Source organism: Desmodus rotundus, chromosome 12, assembly GCF_022682495.2.
Source record: "Desmodus rotundus isolate HL8 chromosome 12, HLdesRot8A.1, whole genome shotgun sequence".
Classification (NCBI taxonomy): Eukaryota; Metazoa; Chordata; class Mammalia; order Chiroptera; family Phyllostomidae; genus Desmodus; species Desmodus rotundus.
Genome location: NC_071398.1, coordinates 96,067,797 through 96,090,295, shown reverse-complemented (window position 1 = coordinate 96,090,295; position 22,499 = coordinate 96,067,797). Strand labels below are relative to the sequence as shown.

The window sequence follows — 22,499 nt, the reverse complement described above, 5'->3', positions numbered from 1 at the left end:
ATGTGTGAGAGCTAAAGATACTAGTTGTGATACAAACATAGAAAAATGTTTTAGTAACATCTTAGTTATGGGAGAAACGGTTCTTTTTCCAATTAGAAACCTGAATTTGTTTCTTTCCTTTCCTTGCAGGTTATACGGCGGGATGAATTACCGTCGGCTGGGGGGTGGTGTAGGAGTTATTAAAATGACTCATTGTGAATCCCACATATGGTGAACATCTGGAAGACAGTTGTGGATGCTCCGCTGTATTCTGGAGCACCTTGACTTTGGAGCTTTCTACAGCTCGAGAAAACACTAGAACAAATTTTATTCTTTGCCGGTGCCTCAACCTATGGAAATACAAATATCAACACAGTGAAAGTACTTTACTCATAGGATGCCATTTTTGCACAGTACTTTTCAGTTCTGTGCACAACATTTATTTTTGGTTTAAATTTTTCATGGATTTTTTTTTTTTTTTAGTTTCCCTCCTAACCAAAAAAGATAAAAATTCCAAGCAGTAAAATATTATTTTAAGATACCGAGTTTGAAAATGCTAGTAAGGGGAGAAGAGCTACACATGATCCAGCTGTTACCTCTAGGCACTCCATCCTCTGACTCCACCCACTCCCTACAAGGACCACAGTGACAGAGGTCATATGCGAAGTGTGTAAGTTAGCCATCGTTCTTGCACTAAGCACCAGAAGACTTGAAAACCTTTTTAAAAATGAAGCATCTCATTTTAACTAGTAAAACTCAAAAGAAATACTAAATCAGTAAAACCAGGACTCTGAAAGTTTTCGCCAGTGGAACTCTGCAGCTTGTTTCTTTTTTCCATATGAGCTTGTTTTCTGCTAGATTGAAAGTCTTTTTTTTTTTTTAAATATATTTATTGATTATGCTATTACAGTTGTCCCATTTCCCCCCCCACTCCACTCCACCCTGCCCACCCCCTCCCTCCCACATCCCCCCCCCATAGTTCATGTCCATGGATCATACTTATAAGTTATTTGGCTTCTACATTTCCTACACTATTTTTACCCTCCCCCTGTTTTTTTTCCACCTATCATCTATGCTACTTATTCTCTGTACCTTTACCCCCCTCTCCCCCTCCCACTCCCTTATTGACAACCCTCATGTTCTAGCTGTTTGCCTAGTTTGCTCTCGTTTTTGTTTTATGTGTGGTCATTAATAACTGTGAGTTTGCTGTCATTTTTACTGTTCCTATTTTTGATCTTCTTTTTCTTAGGTAACTCCCTTTAACAGTTCATATAATAAGGGCTTGGTGATGATGAGCTTCTTTAACTTGACCTTATCGGAGAAGCACTTTATCTTCCCTTCCATTCTAAATGATAGCTTTGCTGGATACAGTAATCTTGGATGTAGGTCCTTGCGTTTCATCTTGGCTAATGTGATTATGATGTGCCTTGTTGTGTTCCTCCTTGGGTCCAGCTTCTTTGGGACTCTCTGAGCTTCCTGGACTTCCCGGAAGTCTATTTTCTTTGCCAGATCGGGGAAGTTCTCCTTCATTATTTGTTCAAATAAGTTTTCAATTTTTTGTTCTTCCTCTTCTCCTTCTGGCACCCCTATAATTCAGATGTTGGAACGTTTCAAGGTGTCCTGGAGGTTCCTAAGCCTCTCCTCATTTTTCCAGGTTCTTGTTTCTTCATTCTTTTCTGGTTGGATGTTTCTTTCTTCCTTCTGGTCCATACCATTGATTTGAGTTCCAGTTTCCTTTTCATCACTATTGGTTCCCTGTACATTGTCCTTTGTTTCTCTTAGCATAGGCTTCATTTTTTCATCTGTTTTTCGAACAGATTCAACCAAGTCTGTGAGCATATTGATAACCAGTGCTTTGAACTGTGCCTCCGATAGGTTGGCTATCTCTTCGTCGCTTAGTGGTATTTTTTCTGGAGCTTTGAAGTGTTCTGTCATTTGGGCCATTTTTTGTTTGTTTGTCTTAGTGCATCTGTTACTTTAAGGGGCGGAGCCTCACCGGGGCGGGGTAATGCTGGTCGCTGAGCTGTGACGCTGTACGTGGGGGAGGGGCCGAGTGGGAGCAATGGCGTCTGCCTCACTCTCCTCCGGATTTCAATCTTTCACTCCAATACCCACAAACTGGGCCCCTCTGGTGCTGGTTCCCGAGTAAGTGGGCCCGTGCACACTCTAGGCCCCTGTGGGTCTCTCCAACGACCTCTCCTGTGAGGCTGGGAGTCTCTTGCTGCCGCCCCAACCCCCAGGGGCGCTTTCAATCAGAGGTTTGAGGCTTTATTTCCCTGAGCTGGAGCCCTGGGTTGCCCGGTCTGCTTCGCTGCCCGCCGTTCGTCCGGTTTATCTGTGGGCGAATGTGGTGCTACCTGCCACTCTGCCTGCCCCACTCTCTGCCACTCTGAGTCCGGCCCTCTGGGTTTATCCGTGCAAATGTGGGGCTGCAGGGTCTGCTAGTGCTCGGACTGCCTGCGCCATTTGTCCCACACTCCGCCAGTGTCAGTCCTGCCACAGCCACGAGAGTCCTCTCCACCCCGGTGCCCGTCTCCGCCCCTCCTACCAGTCTGGATGAATGTTTATTTTCTATTTCCTTGGTGTCGGTCCCCCTTGCTGTTCGATTCTCTGTCAGTTCTGGTTGTGCGAGGAGGCGCAGTGTGTCTACCTACGCCGCCATCTTGGTTCTTTCCTTTCATACCTTTTTCCTCAGTATCCTTTGTTTCTTGTGACATAGGATCTCATTGTCTACTGTGTGTCCATTTCCTTTTGCTCTCAATTTATGAACACACTGGCTTCATCCTTTGACAGCAGGTGGAAAACCGGCCTTGCGTGCCCCTCTGCTGCCACAGTCCTTGCGAAAGTCTTTTTTTTGCACAGTATTTTCCTAGTTTCTGATTGAGCTGGAGCCCTGCTCAGTGCCTCTGCAAAAGCAGTACATGACGCTCACGTCCTGTCTCGGGAGTCCCCCGATGGTGTCATGTGCTGCTCTGCATGTTTTCACTCAGAAACACATGGACTGACTGAAGCAACTCTCCTTCCGATTTTCATACTGCTCCCAAGGATCGGCGGGGGAAGTGTCCTGTCCCCAGCAGTGAACCCTGTTGTGCAGTTTACACCTGATGCTCAGGCCTGCGGAAGCGGAGGCTCGCCTGCAATCACAGCCTCCAAGGAACGAAGTCTTCAGTTTGGGTGACGGTACGTGGGAATGGTGTAAAACCAACTGAGGCACTTCACTGCTGTCTTCTTCTTTTGTACAACTGTATCATCCTCATTCTATAACGCCACTGTTACTACTCTCTCATTGCACTTGGGAAGCAAAGTTAGAAAGTTCCAAGGAAAAAGTGATACGATTTCAGTGGTTGTCATTGTGTTCATAGACCTTGTGCAGGAAAATCTTTAAATAAGACTTTATCCACAACAAAAGGAATAACCTTTTCCTCCTCCCCCAAGCCCTGACTAAAAAATGTTTGGCAACTTTTGTGTTTACATTTAAAAATCATTTGCACCTTCACAAGGAAAGAAATAAGTATTTGGTAAACAATTGTTTACGTGTATCATTTATGCTTTTTTCTAGCATGTATAACTTTTTAAAATAAAGATAGTACTTACCATAAAAATTTTTAGTGTTTGTATCTTTGCTAATTAGGTTTTCTGTTTCTATATCATTTATATTTCTTTTATGTAAAGTTATAAGTACTTTCACAAACCTGAATGAATAAAGGGATTGCCAGCTAGAGTTATATTTTATATAAAAAGTTTTATAACATTAATGTTTATATTAGTTTATTTTATACATTAATTATAAATATTTACTATAACATTTCCTAAGCACTAAACTTACTTTCTGGTATAGGACTTAGAATCATACAATTTTGAGCTAGGACTCAACAGTCATCTGGTCCACACCCATTTGTTTCTTTGCTCTAAGATGGAAAACCCAGAAGCCTTTCCCCAGAGTAAACATTCAGTGATGGAACCAACATTAGAAATCAGTTGCCCAAACTCCCCCTCCACTCCTCTTTCTCTGCCCCACTGCTACCGCAGGCCCACCCTAAACTGCCTGAAACCAATTAGTAGTTTGAAACCTTAAGTAGTCTGGTTACGTTGAAAAACTATAAACATTTTTGAGACCCTTACATAGTACTGCATCGTTAGCAGCCAGTCTTCAAGGCAAAATCACGTATTTCTCAAGGCTCTGGTGTCACCTATATGGAAGAAAAGGAGAAGAATAACAAGAACAAAATTCTAGGGCTTAGACTCTCGGTAAACAGGGACGTCCCCAAGGGGAGCAATTCATACGGCTGTGATTCACAGATAGAGACCCAGGAACTACATCACTGGCAAAGCGTTTGGAGGACTCAGCTTTTATGGAGTGAAAGACAGACACTGCTGTAACACAGAACGTTTTGCTAACTCACTTGCACAGTGATTTCCACCACGCTGCACCTGGACCCCTGGGGATTTTCATTCTGAGAGTTGTCCGCACGGAGCCTCCAGCACTTCAGCAGTCACAGTTCTGGTCTGCTTACCCTGGTCCTGGTGCCTGTGCGGTTTCCACTCCGGGAAGCTGTGACTCCCTGCCATTTGCCCTGTGTCCTCGTCTCTCCTGGGCATCTAGGAAGAGTTGTTTTGTCCATCTGTTCACCTGTTTACTTGTTGCTAGGACAGGATGGCAACTTCCAAACTCTTTCCATAAGACACTGGAAACCAGAAGTGGAGTGTAGTTTTGAATTTAAAAAAAAATAAATTATGAATCATAACATGCAGAAAAAGAAATTTGGCAACATTCAACATCCACTCATAAAACCCCCCAGCAAATTAGGAATAGAAGAATGCTGCTTTAAGCTGATAAAGGCACTTATGAGGCACTTAACATCCTATTAAATGCTTTCTCATTAAGATCACTAACAAGATGTAGATTCTCACCACTTCCATTTCTTATACTGAAGAGTCTAGCCAAAGCAGTTTAGCATAAAAAAAAATACGCATTCAGATTGAAATTAAAAAGTAAAACTCTTTATTCACAAATGACACCAATCTTGTATCTAGAAAGTCCTACGGAATTCACTGAAAATACTAGCCCGAACAAGTTCAGCAAGGTCACAGGACACAAAAGCAATATACAAAATCAATTGCATTTCTGTGCATCAGTAACAAACGGTCCAAAATAAGAAAACACTTCTAAATAGCATAAAAAAGTAGTATTTCAGAATAAGTTTAACAAAATGCAATCTTTGTATGCTGAAAACTATAAAACATAGTTGAAGGAAATTGTGAAAGATTTAAATAAATGGAAAGATATCCCACATTCATAGATTGGAAAATTTAATAAAATTATGATGATACTCCCCAAATGTATTTACAGATTCAAAACAATCACTATCAATATCCCAGCTAACTTATTTATAGAAATTGACCAACAAATGCTAAAATTTTTATAAAATTGCAAAAGACCCAGAAGAGCCAAAACATGCTGGAAAAAAGAATAAAGCTAGAAGAGCACGCTTTCTGACTCGAAAGCGCACTGCAAATCCACGGTCGTCAGGACAGTGTGAGAGCGGCCGGGGACTGGCGTGCTACATACAGGTCAGGGAAGTAGGACGGAGAGCCCAGAAACCAACAGCCTCGGCCAGTCGACTTCTAGGAAAGGTAACACAGTTCAATGGGAAAATTATCTTCCCAGTAAATGGTGATGGAGCAAATGAGAATCCACATGCACAGTGATGAATCTGGATGCTTACCTCACACCATACATAAAAAGTAACCCAAAATGGATTATAGATCTAAATTTAAGAGCTAAAATTATAAAACCCTGAGAAGAAAACATGAGAGTAAATCTTCAGGACTTAAGGGTTAGCCATGATGTTTTCGATATAACACCGAAAGAACAATAGTGGAAAAAATGGATAAACTGGACTTCATCAAAACTTAAACTTCTGCATTTCAAAAACAAATGAGTTCATTCTGATATTTCCAACTCAAATTTAATGTTATAGTTTCTACTTAGCCTACCTGATTTTACAATTTGTGTATCTTTTATACCGTAAATCTGGTTCCTAACTGTGTTATAGTTACGTGTTTTATCATATAAATAGTGGTAAAATGATACCAATATTAATAAAAATATAACTGAATGCACTTTCAGATTCCTTTGCTGTTCTTCTTTTCCTAGGACATGGACCACTGACAATGTAGAGTCAAAATAGAAGTAGTTAAAAGATACTAAAAATAGTTCTTTATGTGATTATAGCATGAACTTAGTATGTTTAGTTCATTTTCAGCTTTTAAGGATTGCTTTGTTTTTTTCCTTTTGGACCTAATAGTTTCATAATTATATAAACCACTTACATGCTTCTAAACTATAAACAGGGAACATTCAGAGAAGCCTTTCCATTCCTGTCCCCCTACCCAGTTCCTTCCTGTCCTCTATGAATAACCACTTTGCTAGTTTTTGACTCGTCCTTTTTCTTTAAGGAAATACACAATATATCCCCCCATTCCTTCCATACCGTACACTCTGCCCACATTCTGCCTTCACATAATAGATTCTAGCGATCGCACTATTCGATACCTGCCTCGAACCTTTTTATAGTTGCATAGTGGTAATTTATTGGGAGCTACCCCATAATTTACTCAACAAATCCCCCTCTGATGGGCATGTGGATTGTTTTTAGCCTTATTGTTGTAATAAATAGTCCTGTGCAGGCTCCATTTTGTATTTTTGCCAGTAAATTTGGGGGGCAGAATCCCAGACGGGGTAGGTGGTCAAAGGGCAAACCACACATAATTTTGACAGTCAATCGCTAACTTCTCAATAGACGTTGTGCCATTTCTAACCACCTTGTCACTATCTTCCCTCTCCCACTCTCGTTCACCTACAGCTCATTCTATACCTTATAAAATACAAAGTGGGTCATATTCCTCTCCTGCTTAAAACTTCAGTGGCTTCCCACTGCATTTAGTATAAAGCCCCGTCTCTTCACAGTACCGATAAAAACTTAGATGATGTGACTCTTGCTTCTCTGAGTCAGGATGCAGTCTGGTTATGGGCAAGAGATACAAAACGGCAACAGCTGAAACACGGGGGAAGTGTGCTTCTCTGACACAGAAGTCTGCAGGAAGACCACCCCAGGCTGGTACTGGGGTTCAGCTTCAAGAAGCCCTCAGGGCACAAATCCCTGCCAGGCCCTGTCCCCCGATCCTTAGGACCTGACCCTCATCCCTGCGACCTAAAAGAGCAGCTGGAGTTCCAGTCACATGTGTTCCAAGCAGCAAAGCTGGAAGACAAGGGCAAGGGATATATAAGCCCGCCGTGTTTTAAGGAGGAATCCTGGAAGCTCCACTCGACACTGACATGCCCTGGGTGAGAACTCAAGAGACCACCGGTGAGAAAGGCTGGAAAACGTCATCCCTACTCTGGGCAGCCACGTGCCCAGCCAACTGTGGGGAGACACCACACTGGGAGGAAGCTCTGCCGCTCCATCTCCCCAGCTCTGTCTCACGCTGCTCCACTCTCATGCACCGTGTCCCAGCCACACACGTTCCCTTTCCTCCTCCAACAGGCTGAGCCCTGACCTGTCCCGAGGCCTTCCCTCCAGCAGTGTCACCTGCCGTGCACGGTCTTCCCGTGCCACCCTCAGGTCTTCCCGTGCCTGGTTCCCGCTCATCACTCAGGACTCAGCTCACCTGTCACTCCCTCAGAGGGCCCTTCTTGGACACCTGTCCCCAAAGCAGGCCTGCTCCAGTCACCCTACCGCTTAGCGCACCGCCTTATTTTCTCCACAGCACTCGTCTCCCCAGGAAATGAGTTCTCTTGTGCCTTCCTCCACTGCAGTATCCCAGGACAGGGATCTCTTCTGCTTTCCCTGCTACAGCCCTGTCACCCGATACAATTCTAAGTGCAGAGCAGAAACTTAACATTAGTTGAATGAATGAATGTCTGACTCCAAGGCCCTGCTTTTTCTACTACCTCTGCTGATCCCAATTATGTGAAATGATACCACACTCCAGAAGCTAATATTTGTTTTTAGAATGACAACCTATTAAACTTTCCTCCCAACAAGATTTTTAAAACCTGGTTTCTAACGTAAGACAAAACCTTCCTATGCTCAGTTATGATTGATAAAAAAAGAGATTTAGATATAACCTCTTGGGCAAGTCTCTAAAGTTGGTAGATTTTGTAGTTTCCATCTATAAAATGGAAGAGTTGGTTAAAATTCATTCATTTTATCTAGTTATTTACTAAGCACTGTGCTTAAAGCAAAATTATGGACATGAAAGTTAAAGTCTCTGTCCTCAAAAGAGGTTCGCCAGTGCCTTCCAAATGTACAACTGTATGACTCTGTATTATTCTTGGTTTGTAAGCTTTGTGCCAGAGAAAGAGCCCGCGACTTCCCATTCCTGAGACATCCGTTAAAGACCTGTCACCAAGACACTGATGAACACACTGCTTCAGTTTAAAAGTGACTATTTAATTCAACGTTGCAATAAGGATAGAATATTAAAAAGAGAGGCATATTAGTGGCTATAAAAACCTAGATTCATCTTTAGTTTCCTCTGTAGAGAGGACTTTTTGATTGCTAGTTCTCTACAGCAAAACGGTGCTAGGAGAGAATGTCTTTACAAGACAGAATTCTCTCTGACTGCAAGTCTAAAATGCTTACAAGGGGTTAAAAGTTTTATAGACACAAATCAGAAATACTGAACATTAGAGGCATCTCATTTGAATTCTAAAAGCTGACACAATAAACATTACATATTCCTTAGGAAGACGGCCAACAAATCACACTCAGCCTTTTGCAGAGACTGGCGCCTGAGCACCGTGGCTGTTACAGGAGCAGCTGGCTGAGGTTCACCCCCCACCACCTCCTGTTCGTGGGGATCCTGCTTGGCTCCCTGCTGGGCACGTGCAAAGGCGCTGTGAGGACACAGACGCAGACGGGGGCCTGTTTCTCCCCGCGGGCCCTCGTGGGCCCTCTCAGCACAGCGGTTGGGCACACGGTCAAGGAGAAGAAGGTGTATTATCCATAACGTACAGTCCCCTCAAGGCCTCAGTCGATTTGAAAAATGGCCAGTTCTGTCAAATATGCCAACACTCCAATAAGGTATTTATGACACAGAATCTGAAAAGAAAAAAAGGACAACATTTAAAATTAAAATAGAATTATGATAACAAAGCAGTTTGTATCTGATACATACTCCGAGGTTATTTTAAATTCCGCATCTGCAAACTAAGGTATGAACAGGAACCAAAACCACTGCTGCGCTAAGTCAAATAAACTTCACCTAACGAAGACCGGGGACTGTAGTAACCCTACAACTGCATCAATGGTGCTTAGAAGTCATTAGACCAGGGTTCTTATTGACCCTGGCTTCCGTGCGTGGGCCCGTGATCCGCCTCAAGAGCGAGCGGAGGGGCATCTATGAGCCCCTGGGACTTACAAGCAAATTGAGTATCTTCATTTTCTAGAAAGAGGTCCCACAGCTTCCTTCTTCTCAGAAGCGGATGGCAGAGACCTGGCTAATACATTAATTCCAAATTTTTGAGAGGCAGTGCGGTGTTGTAGATGAAAGCATGAGCTTTTGAGTTTAAATCCCAACTCCACTGACCAGCTGTGTGATCGCGGGGCACCTGCTTATCCTGTGTCAGTTTCCTCTTTGTAAGCTATGTAAATTTATGGGCTCTGTATACAGGTTGTTGTGAAGGAGACCACATGCACGGAACGCTTAATAATGCTGGGCACAATTCGGTGCTTAATAAACGTTAGCTATCATCGTGGGATTATTTGAACCTCAGAGCCGGCTGCAGTCTTATTTCATGAAGAGAGGCTCTTAGGTTTCGAATAGACCAGGTAAGATGAGTGTGGTTAAGGGCCACCCTCATATACATAGATGGGCACCAACACATTGTGTAAGTTTTTAACTGTGGTTTACTAACAGGGTGTGTGTACATGGAAACAAGACTTTTAAATATATACGGCAGGGGTGTCAAACTCATGTTCACCGGGGGCCACATCAGCCTCACGGTTGCCTTCAGAGGGCCGAATGTGATTTCAGGACTGTGTAAATGTAACTACTCCTTAACTAGGGGCAAGGAGCTTGGCGCTGCTGCCGGGTAGAAACAAGGTGCTGGGCCGGATAAAACAAGGTAGAGGGCCAGATTCAGCCCATGGGCCTTGTGTCTGCCACCTGTGATATAAGGTCTTCAAAAACATTGAATTCTGAGGGGCTAAAATGGCATTTTCCTTTATAATGTCAAAATCCCATGGTACAGTATAACCTTGTAAATTCCTTACTGTAAACCATAGTAAGTAATCAATTTAACATCATGACCCACTACAAATGAAGTATACCCTTACCACATAGGGTACTTTCATTTTTGTAATTTCTATTTCTTTTTGTTTTGAAAGCTGGTCTCTTCCCATCAGAATTATTCCCCAGGCTACTGCTGCACTGCGCCCTCCAGTTTGGAAAGCACTGACAGAGCGCTTACAGACCAAGTCTGGACTTCTTGGGACCTGGGAACTACGCCTTCAGGTCGCGGCTCCCCTCTCACTGAGCTAACTTGCACACGTACTTCAGCCTATCTTGGCCGCATTTAAAAATGAAATGTGGATAGGAACACCTAACACCAGGGTTACCCCGACCACTGTTAAGACATGCTAAACTCCTAGCACAGTGACAAAGCCAGCATTCACTGGGTGTTTATGGTGGTTGTATTTCAATATACTTAAGGGCCTACTCTCAGTTGATTTCTCACACTTCCTCTAAGAGGACTTCATTAAAACAATGACTTTGTCATTTCTTTTCCAGCAGGGATAGAAAAGCCTAAAATATAAAGATGGTATCTCAGGTTATATGTTTCTGGCTATAGTTTTCTTATCTAACATACAAAATACTCTATCTGATTATTTCAAAGTTTGGCCAGAAACTGTTTTGAAAGTTTCGAAGTTACTACAGAATAATTCATAGTATTACCAAAATCTGGAGCACACAGCATAGTCTCTTTCCATAATAAAGCTGAACTGAGAAAGCTAAAGAATTTTTAGTAAATCTCTTATAAAGCATAAATTACAATCTCCCTACTGCCTTGAAGTGGTAGACATTCAGAGTGTTTCTTCCACGTGGAAAATACAATTATCATCCACTTTGAAAACTTTGCAACAGTAAGGAAAAATTACTTAACTAGGTTTGTTCAAACTCACCTTTATTTTTCCATCAGTATGGGCTGAAGCTACAGATGTTGCAACACGAACCAATCTGGTGGCTGATAAATGAATTTTGAAATGCCTATAGAAATGTGAACAAAGGCAGTCCATGAATAAGTCAACTTCCTCCTGGGTGACCTCCCCGGGTGCTTTGTGGACACTGTCCCACAAAGCCTTGGCATCTTCCGGGTGTATGGCATAAGAAATATCCAGACTTTGAGGGCTACAGGGTACGGACCAAAGGAATTCAGTGGTGGCCGTGTAGCGGTCCACTTTGCATGCGGTCCACATAGCTGCCATCCAGGAAAGATTAAACGCACTGATGGCTAAGGGACTGAAACAGCAGTCGAAAGTCTTCTGAAACCAGGTTCCAACTAGGGCGGTATTAGTCTCTGCTCCACTTGCCAGGAACAAGGGTAGGCAGGTGAAGTCTTCTGGAACGGTCTCCAGAAGACTGTCTCCACATACACAGCAGAACCAACCAGTCCACAACACTTTGCCTTCTCTGCTCTCAGATGGCAACTGAGATTTTGATAGAATCTACAAAGAATGAAAATGAAAACAGGCTCTTTAAGTTCAAAAGTACACTTACTCCTGCTCTGACCGGTGTAGCTCAGTGGGTTGGGCATCACCCCACAAAGCAAAAGGTCACAGTCGGGGCACATACAGGAGGCAGCCCAACGATGCTCCTCTCTCACATCAATGTTCCTCTCCCTCTTTCTCCCTCCTTTCCCCTCCCTCTAAAAAATAAACTTTTAAAAAATACCCTTTAAAAGTAAACTTACTCCTAAATTACATCATCTCAAAATTAATGAGTCTATTTAAAAATAAGAAGATATATTATTTATGAAAAAACACACAGAATAGTGCCCCTAATCATTATTAGGGTTTATCAAGTTCACTGAGCTTTTTCCTAATATTCTTATACACTAGAGACATGGTATATGGCAAGATCTTCACACAACGAAACTGCAAAGTAAAAGATGCCAATATGGTGCAACCAGGTACAGTATCGCGAAAAACCCCTCAACTTCAGAAAGGACAGCTTCCACTGTCACCAGATGCAATGTGCTCGAACTCTTGCACGGAAGAAAACGTCAACACTTCCTACGGCAGCCCTTTCTATCACCTTCAAGTGTTCTCTCACGTAGTTTCCACCCACCGGTCCCGCTTTCTTCCTCGCATGCATGAAGAACTAAGCAAAATCTACTTAGTGTCTGTTCTACAGGAAACACCCTTCAAATACCTGACCCCTATCACATGTGCTGCCAAGTTCAATATCTCCACTATCTTCGACCTTTCCTCCTGTGACATATGTTCAAGTCTCACATAATCCCGGTCACTCTTCTCTGAAATTCTCTGTGGGTGAACACGTGCGAATATAATTTCTTCAAAAAGGCCTGATTACAGGACTACCATCAGCTTTAAGCTAGATTACACTCCTATCAATATAACCTTAGATTGCAGCAGTTTTCTGGTTTTTAGTCACAGCTTTACACAAATTAGAGCCCCACATACTCAATTTTCCTGTTAACAGGTAAATCCCTACCCCAACCTCTACTGAGACAGCCAACTTATCCCTATTAAAATTTCAATCTCTTTCAACTTGCCCATGTGCCAATCTATTGAGATCTTTTAAAATTTTGATTTTCCAGCAGACTGACTTAAACATTCAGACTTTAAATTTGTCAATAACATGAAAAACCTGCTTTCCAGATATTCATAGATGTTTTCATTAAACTTGACTGGGGCAGCCACTGTGGAAGGCAGTATAGATACCTCAGAACATTGAAAATGGATCTGCCTTTTGAACCAGTGATCCCACTTCTGGGAATATATCCAGAGGAACCCCAAACACGAATTCGAAAGAACATAAGCACCCCTATGTTCATTGCAGTGTTATTTACAATCGCCAAGATACGGAAGCAGCCCAAGTGCCACCAGTGGATGAGTGGATACAACAACTGTGGGACATTCACACAGTGGAATCCTACTCAGCCATAAAAAATCCTGTTTTGTAATGAATCAAACAATAATCATATTACTTTTATACACTGCGTAAAGGAAGGAATATAAAATGTTACATTTCTGAGAGTAACTTAACATGATATCACAATGTGTAATATGTTACCTTTTTTTGGTTACCTTTTTTCTACTTCTGGAATTTAATCCCAGTAAAAATCACAGAACTGTAAACTTCCTAATGACATGAGTAATTATCTTCAACATTATTAGTAAAAAAGCCATAGTGCAAATAAGTATGGGCAATGTGATCCCAATCTTGATACAAGTAGCCAAAGGTTGATGTGTAGTTTTCCCTTCTTCTAATGTCTTGGTCTGGTTCTGGTTTAGCGTAATGCTGACCTCACAGAATGAGTTAGAAAGCATCCCCTCTGCTTCAATTCTCTGAAAGAGAATGTAGATAATTGGTATACTTTCCTCCTAAACGTTTGATAGCATTCAGTGAACCTATCTGAGCCTGGGGTTTTCTGTTTTGAAAGGTTATTAATTATTAATTCAATTTCTTTAATAGATGTAGGCCTATTCAGGTTGGATACTGACAAAAAGAAGGATACCAAAATGTTAAACTGTGGTTTTTAACTTTCTTTGTATTTTATGTATTTTCAAAGTTTTCTAAAATAAACATGCTTATATAGTATGGGGCAAAAGTAGGTTTTATAGTGGTTCATATGGACATTAATACAATAATTAATAAATAATTATACAAGAATAAACTGTTTCACTGACTCACAGTTGTAAACCTACTTTTGCCCCACCCTGTACTGTAATAGAAAAAACTTTTAAGTTGACCATATCTAATTACCTTAATTTGGTCAAATAAGACAAAAAGAGTCATAAGTCACAAGCTTAAAAAATTTTTAAACAGTAAAAATCACCATGATTTCCAAACCAGAACAAGGCAGATTCTTTTCCCCTCGGAACCAAGTACCGCTGACACACTGTACCTGGACAAGAAAAGCGTCGGGGTCTCTCTGCGTTCCTTTCACTCCCAGGAGAGCAGAGAACGTCACTCCGATGTTCAAGTCGTCGCCCACTTCCACAGCAAGTCCTTTCTGCTTTTCAGCAGCAACAAATGCACTCAGGAGTTTCGAATACTCTTTGAGATTAGCGTAGGAGAATTTATACAGGGGAGTTAAACTATATAGAGTCCACTGCTTATGCAGAAGGAATGCAACCTTTTGAGGATCAACATCTTCCTAAAAAAAAAAAAAATCACAACAAAAGAAGCTTAAGAATTAGGAAACTTTAGTAAATAAAAACTTAATCGTAGTATTTAATACAAATCTATGACTGGGTACCTGCTCTTTGCACTCCAGCCAAACTGGGGTTTGCAAGGCTCTTTGAAGATCCTTGAACAGACCTTCACTGTTGCTGCACCCTCCTTTCGGTATTCTCTTCCCACGGGGGGTCACACAGCGTGTCCCTTCCCTTCAATCGGCTCTCTGCCCAAAGGTCACTGGACGCCACCCTATCTAAAGCACCCATACCCACTCCAAACTTTCACAGCATTTATTACTGTCTGATATTACAGATTTGTCTCATTTTTATTGCCTGTCTTCACTACTACAGTATGCATTCAATGAAATCAGGGATTTGGTTTACTTTGTTCCCTACCACCTTTCAGCACCTAGAACAGTGCCATCTAGGGCAGGTGTTCAAAAAGCATTAATTGAATGAAGTTTTATGGTTCACTTTTAGAAACTTAAAATTATAGATTTGAAAATAGTAATTATTCCCAGAGCAACTAATCTGACTGGTTTTAATTAATTTTTTAAACTGCTTGGCAGTAAACCCTCTCTGACCCAGTGCCTCATTTGGTACATTAAATAAAAGGTACCGGGGGCATTTCTGCCGTGCTCTGCCAGAGCCACAGGGACCGTGAGAAACAGAAGCAGGTCACCTGTGTCGGCCCTACGGCACCACCGGGCGCCTTCGCAGACACCCTACCGGCTCCCAGCTTTACTCCGGACTGCGGTTGCTACACAATCCCTGCGTACTTCCGACAGTCTCACCGCTATCTCGGAGAACTTCCACTACCGTCGCCTACTTACGAAAACACTTGCTCTGACTAGAGAACTCATGGAAATGGTTATAAACTTCTATATAAAAGTCATGAACTTTTTTCTTATTACTATCAAAATGTATGGCAAAATTGTTTGTATCACAGACATAAGGGAGCACCGAATTGGACATTCCAAACTTTAATTTATACACAATGTCTGTTCTCTGGTTAGGAGCCATCACTTCTCATTACCCGCACTAGTTAATTTTTCTTTAAGAACGTTTTCACAAAGAAGCAAAGATTTTCTCACGTCCCGACAGACCCTGGGCACGGAGCGCGGACGAGACAACAAAGCAGCGAGGCGCTGGGAGCGCCTCTCAGCCCCGCTCCCTGCCGAGTGACTCAGAGCCACGGGCCAGGCTGGCACTGCCTGGGACTGTACTTCGCGTTCCAGTAAAATCGCACGTTACCAGCGGGGCACACCTCCGGGTCGCTCACCAGTGATCAGGAGCCGGCGTGACGCCGCCGGAGATCTGGGCCAATTTAAACAACCAAATTACTGGGCGATGAGTTACAAAAATCCGAAAAACAGGAATGCATGAGTTCTCCCCGGCAGATAAACACGTGGAGGAGAAATGAGAAGGGCTCGAAAGAGAACGCCCAAGCTGGCTGGTGAGCAGGGAGCAGAGGGAGATGGGAAATTGCTGTCTTGCCAGTATCAGGAGGAACTTTGGGCGAGTACCATGATACCCGCGTCACCTTAGTGTCACCCCACCGACCGCCCGGGGGCTCACAGGGCGACCAGAATGGACACCACCAGTGTGGCAGCAGAGGCCACTCCCCTAGGACACGACAGCACCTCCCGAGCGTCCCAGCCGAGAGCTCGCAGCTCGGCCCCATCACCAGGGGAAAGAAACATCCCACGAAGACAGAGTGAGGCGCATTCTACTTCAAAAGCAGAGAGGAGGACGCCGTCCTCCCCAGAAGTGTCGAGGCCACAAAAGACACAGTGTGGGGACGCTCCGGATGACAGGGGCTGAAAAGACGTGACAAAGCAGGAGCTAATGGTACAAATAACTGTTTCCTCTGGCTGTTCCTCCTCTACTGTATTCCCTGAGCGACCGAGCAAATACTACCGCCCGAGAGAGCAACAGAAACTGAAGCTTGTGGCGCACGCCCCTCTCGGTCCCTGAAGGACGCGGAGGGACGCAAAAGCCTACCGGCAACCGCGGCCGCCCGGGAACCCTGCGAGGCGGGGAGGTCGGCACCAGCGAGGTCTGCTTGCGGACCGACTCCAGCCGTTTCTGCACGGGGGTGGCACCTGCCACGTACTCCTTCAGCCTCGACGACGCTCTCCGTCTGCGAGTCGATTCCGGAGTGCGGTAGGCATCCATGGTCTACACAAAAAGGACGAAAGCCGGAGTTCTGAGCCGAGGAAAGTTCGTCGCCAAAGGGCAGGGGTGGGGGGAAGGGTGAACAGGGTGAAGGGATCGCAGTCAATAGCAGTGTCGAGTGTGCGAGGTGACACAGGCCCCCCCGAACCAGTGGAAAGGTCACGTGCCCGAGTATGCAAGTGTCAGGGCGCTGTACTGCACACGCACAACTAACAGGACCAATGTGACACTGCATACCAGCCACACGTAAGTGAACAAATACAACTCGAAACCCGGGTACAGTATATGCATTTACTAAGTCGTTTCTTAAATTTAAAAAATTAGTTTCAAAGTCGCCAGCTCTCCCGCCAAGTCCTCTGGGCAGAGCGCACGGCCACAACGTTGCTGTTTTTCGTGCGCTGCATCAGCGGAGGAAGCAACCCTGACAATCGCCACCAACGCCTTGAAGTCGACCGCCCCGCGGCCAGGGCTCAGCCGGGCGCTGGGGACACACCGAAACGCACTGAACTGAAAAGGTAACAACCACACAACAGGTTGAACTATCAAGTTCACTGCCAGTCCCGGGCCAATAGAAAGCAACTTACCAATGAAATGCCGCGATGACGCTGTCACCCATGCCGGCTGCACGAAGCATTCTTCAAAACTGGACCCAACACTTCGCCCAGGATGAAATCCCCAGAAGTGGGGGGAAGGCCGCCCAAATGGCAGCTAAGGGCGAGGCCGGAGGAACACTTGGCCCTCCCAAGTTATCTTGCGCTCCACGATACGCGGGTTCACCAGGGACACAAACGTGCCCACTAGGGAGACCTCCGCTCCCTCAGACGCCAGGAGAGCCCAGCGACTTGACCCTGACGGACATTTCCGCACAGTCAGACGCCCAGCTCTGCCACCCTCGCTCCTGCCGAGTCAGCCTCTGCCCGCGGAGAGGAACGGTGTGTCCCGCCTCGCACTTTACACCTGAGCCCCTCGGGTGCCAAGCAAGGACAGCTGCAAAATCCCGCCGTTGAGAAGCCGCAATTGACTCCCTAGCCACCGCCTCAGTTTAAAACTGTTTCCCGCCTCGCTCCGCGGCCCGTCACCGGAAGCCTCCAGGGTGCCAATTCCATGTCAGTGAAGCCACTAAGGTGGCCATTTTTACTGAGGGCACGTTCGAGCGACCTAACCACTAGCCTCAAGTTTTCTAAGCGCGCGGCGGTTCCTCTACACTACCGCTTTCCTACCGACGTGAAGCTTTCCTTCCAACTTCCGGCCGCACTAAGCATGGCGGCAGCTCCTCTGCGCTGATTGGTTGCTCGTGCTCACCGTAATCTGGGGCGCTTGCGGGGCTCTGGGAGGAGCACTTCGCCTCACCTGGGCAACCTACGAGTGGGTTCGGACCCTCAGAAAGTTTGGGATTTGCACTCTTCCTCATCATGAAGATCCGAGGTCGGCGCCAGGAGATTTGAAACGCGAGGCTGAGTTCTTCCTGTTTTCCGCTTCTCCCGCAGGAACCTTCGGGGAGGCGTGGAAGGAAGGGAAAGGCACCGGGTTCGCGTGATGACCTGCCCCTTCCGTCTCTGCGTGATCGCGGGATCACGCCTTGCGCTGCTGAGGGGACGCGTTCTGGCACATCTGGCCGCAATTGTGTTTGTTAATACGAGTGGAAACTGATGCGTGCAGAGGGGGGCAAAGGTCTTTCTTCTACCCACTTGCCAAGGGCCCCAAAGACCTTGCAGATCGATCTAGTGCCTAGACACGTGTTCCGCGGAGAAGGGCTTACATATCGGAGCAGAGAGTGGGAACTCCTGGCACTTTAAGGGATTCGTGTGTATTTACAAAAATGATTGTTGACCACAACTTAACACCGGTACTGTGGGATTCGTAAGCGTCTCTCGCCCTCCTGCAGCTCCAACATGTTCTCCAGTTGGTTAACTCGGCTAAATAGGGGTGTAGCCACACCCACCGGAAAGGTCGCCCGGCTGCTCTGGGGGTCTCTCTCCAGAAGTCTGACACTGAGTTCACAGCGGAGAGTTCCAGGTGAAAGCAGCGAAGAGCTCTTTCTTGTCTCTGGACAGCACTTCCTCCTGTTCTCCATTGCCCCTAGTCTTAGCTGGACGGATGGCCTAATGTGTAGAAGCAGACCGTTCACCCTCTTCGTTTCTTACAATGAAGTTATTTTGTTTTGTTTTTATCCTGGAGTTTGAAAGGACCAGAAAAGTAGCCACATAGGCTATTCTGCGTTTAGTTGATGCTACTAATACGTCTTGAAAATACTTTCGGTACTGTTTTCTAAGTGTACATAGTGACTTTCATTATAGAGTCATACTAAAGCTGGTCACTGCACCATTAAACTTAGGTGATTCCGAAGATCCTATTTGATTTGGGAAAGATATGTGCACCATTAACCATGGGGTAATTTTAGGGCAATGCAAATGCTAGGTAATCAAAACAATTTAGATTTCTTAACATAAGGTAAAAATTTACATTGAGACAGTAATTCCGTTGGCTTTTGAACATTTGCAGGTAAATTTAGTAGTGATCTAATCAAATGACATACTTAGATTTACTTCATAAACTTTAGCCTTTGACATGGAATACCTGAGATGATGTGATTTGAGAGTCTTTATTTTTAAGCAGTTTGGAAATGATATATTTTTAATCTGGCTCTTTTTTTTTTTTTAAAGAACTCAGTAGCTTTGTCACCCGGACCAACACGTGTGGAGAGCTGCGTTCCTCTCACTTAGGCCAGGAAGTCACCTTGTGTGGATGGATTCAGTACCGAAGGTAAGTTGAGGTTTAAGAATGCATGGTGGTGTTTTTCCAAGGCAGTTCCAAACCTTTATTAATTTTCAACCTGTCCAAAGAATAAAAGCTTTGCAACTCCTGCAAGATTCTCAGAATTCATTAAATTAGTATTGTTCTGTAAGACCCAAATAGTGTCTCTCTCAATAAGTACCAGTAACATCTGCTGAAGGGTACCATAATGAAGTATGACCCACCCATGGACTGAGATGTCCCTTGGCTTATGAAGGTTGGAGAGTCCCGACACAGAGAAAATTCGGAGATGTTCTAGATTAAATTACAGCAGGCCAGAGGGTGGAGGGAAGAGACAGAGGGGTTATTGGTTAACAGCTACAGTGCAAAACCAACAAAAGACTGCTCACACTCCTTAATGTATGTTGGAATTCTAATTAACATGCAAGTGGGAGCCTCTGCTTCATGTTCGCACGTGAGCTTTACAGAGTCAGCTGCTGTGCCTAGCCCCCAAGTAGCCCGCTCCGCCCTCTCCCATTCCCGTTGTGTATAGCTGATACCAGTTCTTTCAGAATGGCTGCTGTGACACCTTTCTCCCCCTACATCATGTATAAAAATGCTTTCAGAACTCCAAGGTAACAGACATGCTGTTTTTTCTGTCTAGCCATGCTGCTGATTTAGAGACCAGTCTTCCTTTTTTGTTAACAAATGAAAGTGCATGTTATTTATTATAATTAATGTGAGAAATTATGTGGGTCATTTGTTTGTTTTGCTTTCTTAAATTTGGGGCTTAGAGATTTTATCCTAACATGTTCATTTTCTTCATTAATCAGGCAAAACACCTTCCTGGTCCTAAGAGATTTCCAGGGACTCGTTCAAGTTGTCATTCCCCAGGATGAGGTAATAGAAGGTTTCCTACTATTACTGAAAGCCTCTTTGATGCTGTGGTTAGGGTAAGCTAAATAGGTTTGAGGTTTGAAATTCAGAAGTTAATGAAAACTAAAAAGAAAAGTAAGCAACATTGACACCAATGGCAAACTGGGAAAAAATATTCACCATAAACATACACCTATGTAAATGTAAATGACATTTGTTAATGAGCACAACAAATATAAAAGGTTAATTTCCCTAATATCTAAAAGGCTACTACAAATCAAATTTCAAAAAAAAAAAAAATCAGTGACCCATAGAAGTATGAACATAAAATTTACAGAAAAGAAAATATAAATGGCTTCTAGCCCTATGAAAATATGCCCAACCCCACTCATAGGTAGAGATGTGCATGAAAACTACACAGAAAAAGCCCTGGCTGATGTGGCTCAGTGGATTGAGTGCTGGCCCACAAATCGAAACGTTGCTCCTTCGATTCCTGGTCAGGTCATATGCCTGTGTTGCAGGCCAGGTCCCCGGTGGGAAAAATTAAAAAAATAAAAGTACACAGAATTGTTATCCTTGACATACTGGGTTGCCAACACACTGTTTGGGAAGACAAGTGTCCGTGCCTTCCCAGAAGGAGTCCACATGGCACTAGTTCTGTAGAGGGCAGTTGGCACTGTCACAACTAGCGACACATCTATCCTTTCGACCATCCTTTCCACTTCCAGTCAATTATCTGCCAACTGTCTTACACCTGGACTTACACAGGTGCGAAATGACGTTGACACAAGGTTTTTCACTTCGGGGTTATTTTTAATAGAAAAAAAAATTGGGAACAACCTACACGTTCACCAATAAGAGACTGGTAGTAAAAAATGTACATTTTGACAGCCATAGAAAAAAAAGATTAACGAAGCCCTTTAGGTACTAACACGGAAAAAGCCAGGTATATTGTTAGACTGAGAAACACAGGATACGGAAGAGCATGCAGAGGGCTATTATCTGCACTGAGAGGGGGTATGAGTGTGTGTACTCGTGATGTGTCCTGGAAAGACACGTGAGTGTGTGGTAACATTGGGTGCCTCTGGGAGAGGAACTAAGGGGCTGGAGGACAGTGACAGGAGGGACACCTTTCACTGTATACTTATCTGACCCCTTTGAATTTTGAGCCATGTGAAGTTACTACCTGCTCAAAAATAATTACCATTAAAATTAGATGAAATAAAGATCCCTCAGCATGGTCCTGGGCAACAGTGTTTCTTGTTGCGGTGATTACACATGTTGTGTGCCTAAGGAGAGTGATCCACTCGGCTCTTTGTGTTCTGAAGTCACTGCGATGAATGGTCTCAGGGTTCGGAGATGAGCGGAGCTAACCTTTGGCCTCCATTTTGCTAGTGGACTTAACTGCCCCGAAGACCAGCCCTGCAAACTGTTGCCGTTAAAGTGCGTGGTAGCCCTGGCCAGTGTGACTCAGGTGGCTGGAGAGTCGTCCTGTAACTGAAGGGTTGCGGGTTTGATTCCCAGCCAGGGTTGATAGCTAGGTTGCAGGTTTGTAAGAGCAATTAAAAAATTGTCCTCGGATGAGGATAAAAAAGTAAAAATGAAAGTATGTGAGACTCGTTTGCATTAATCATTCTTCCCTGTATTTTCCTTTAAGGAACACATTTTAAAACTTTTCACTAAGAGTTTGACTTGCTGTATTAACTTGAATCAAAATGGGGATGCAGTTTGCCAAATTCTTTAATAAAAGTCATTAAGGATAGCCACAGTAACTTACAGTAATTAAGCTATGTGACTATTGTCGTTTTTCTAAACCATAGACTAGAGTTACTATAGATTCCTTTTTTTAATAGTTTATTTTTTTATTATATTTTCCCCATTCCCATTTATCCCCCTTATGTCCTCTTCCACCTCCACCTACCCCCTCCCTTACAGATTCCTTTAAGTTCATGTGCTTCTTGGAATTGTCCTCCCCTCTTTCTCTGCAGTCAGCTGCTTCCGTGAAGAAGGTTTTATGTGAAGCCCCCGTGGAATCTGTGGTGCAAGTGTCTGGGACAGTCATTTCCCGGCCTCCAGGACAAGAGAACCCGGTTAGTAGTCCAGACACTGTGTGTCAGTCTTCCCTGTACACACAGGCACTGCCTGCCTCTGCCTTCAGGCCACACGGGAGGAGCACCCACTGGACATCAGGCACTAAAGCTCTGTGAGTTCTGTGAATGAACCTACAGATCTCAAAGTCTTCACTGTAAACACACACGCCGACATAAGTGAAGGTATTTGTTCGTGATCACGTCAGCCACA

At 44.1% G+C, this 22,499-nt stretch overlaps 3 protein-coding genes across 7 annotated transcripts in view; 2 read left to right on the top strand and 1 right to left on the bottom strand.

Annotated features, from left to right (window-relative positions):
* Window positions 1–5,458, top strand: part of KLHL20 (kelch like family member 20) — a 36,878-nt gene extending 31,420 nt beyond the window's left edge. The window contains exon 12 of the mRNA XM_024553325.3: window positions 130–5,458. Coding sequence (XP_024409093.1) covers window positions 130–214 — 85 coding nt within the window. The 3' untranslated portion in view covers window positions 215–5,458. The remainder of the gene's footprint in view (window positions 1–129) is intronic.
* CENPL (centromere protein L) lies at window positions 5,443–18,074 on the bottom strand. Of its 3 annotated transcripts, none has more exons than XM_045189507.2 (5): window positions 17,940–18,074; window positions 16,416–16,592; window positions 14,138–14,389; window positions 11,169–11,711; window positions 5,443–9,086 (listed from the first exon to the last, which is right to left on the bottom strand). In XM_045189507.2, the coding sequence occupies exons 2-5, from the start codon at window positions 16,587–16,589 to the stop codon at window positions 9,015–9,017; spliced, it is 1,041 nt and encodes a 346-aa protein (XP_045045442.2). In that variant the 5' UTR covers window positions 16,590–16,592; window positions 17,940–18,074; the 3' UTR covers window positions 5,443–9,014. The 3 variants fall into 3 exon arrangements, with proteins under 3 accessions (XP_045045442.2, XP_045045440.2, XP_024407590.2); XM_045189505.2 differs by having other exon boundaries at window positions 17,892–17,980; XM_024551822.4 differs by lacking the exon at window positions 17,940–18,074 and adding an exon at window positions 17,174–17,910 and having other exon boundaries at window positions 5,461–9,086.
* Window positions 18,043–22,499, top strand: part of DARS2 (aspartyl-tRNA synthetase 2, mitochondrial) — a 20,009-nt gene continuing 15,552 nt past the window's right edge. The window contains exons 1-4 of one of the 3 annotated variants that reach the window (XM_071219937.1): window positions 18,043–18,260; window positions 19,253–19,352; window positions 20,156–20,222; window positions 22,187–22,288. In XM_071219937.1, the coding sequence (XP_071076038.1) occupies window positions 18,239–18,260; window positions 19,253–19,352; window positions 20,156–20,222; window positions 22,187–22,288 (291 nt within the window). In that variant the 5' untranslated portion in view covers window positions 18,043–18,238. Of the gene's footprint in view, window positions 18,606–18,636; window positions 18,848–19,252; window positions 19,353–20,155; window positions 20,223–22,186; window positions 22,289–22,499 lie in introns of those variants that run through there. The other 2 variants (XM_024553314.3, XM_045189495.2) reach the window with 2 other exon arrangements.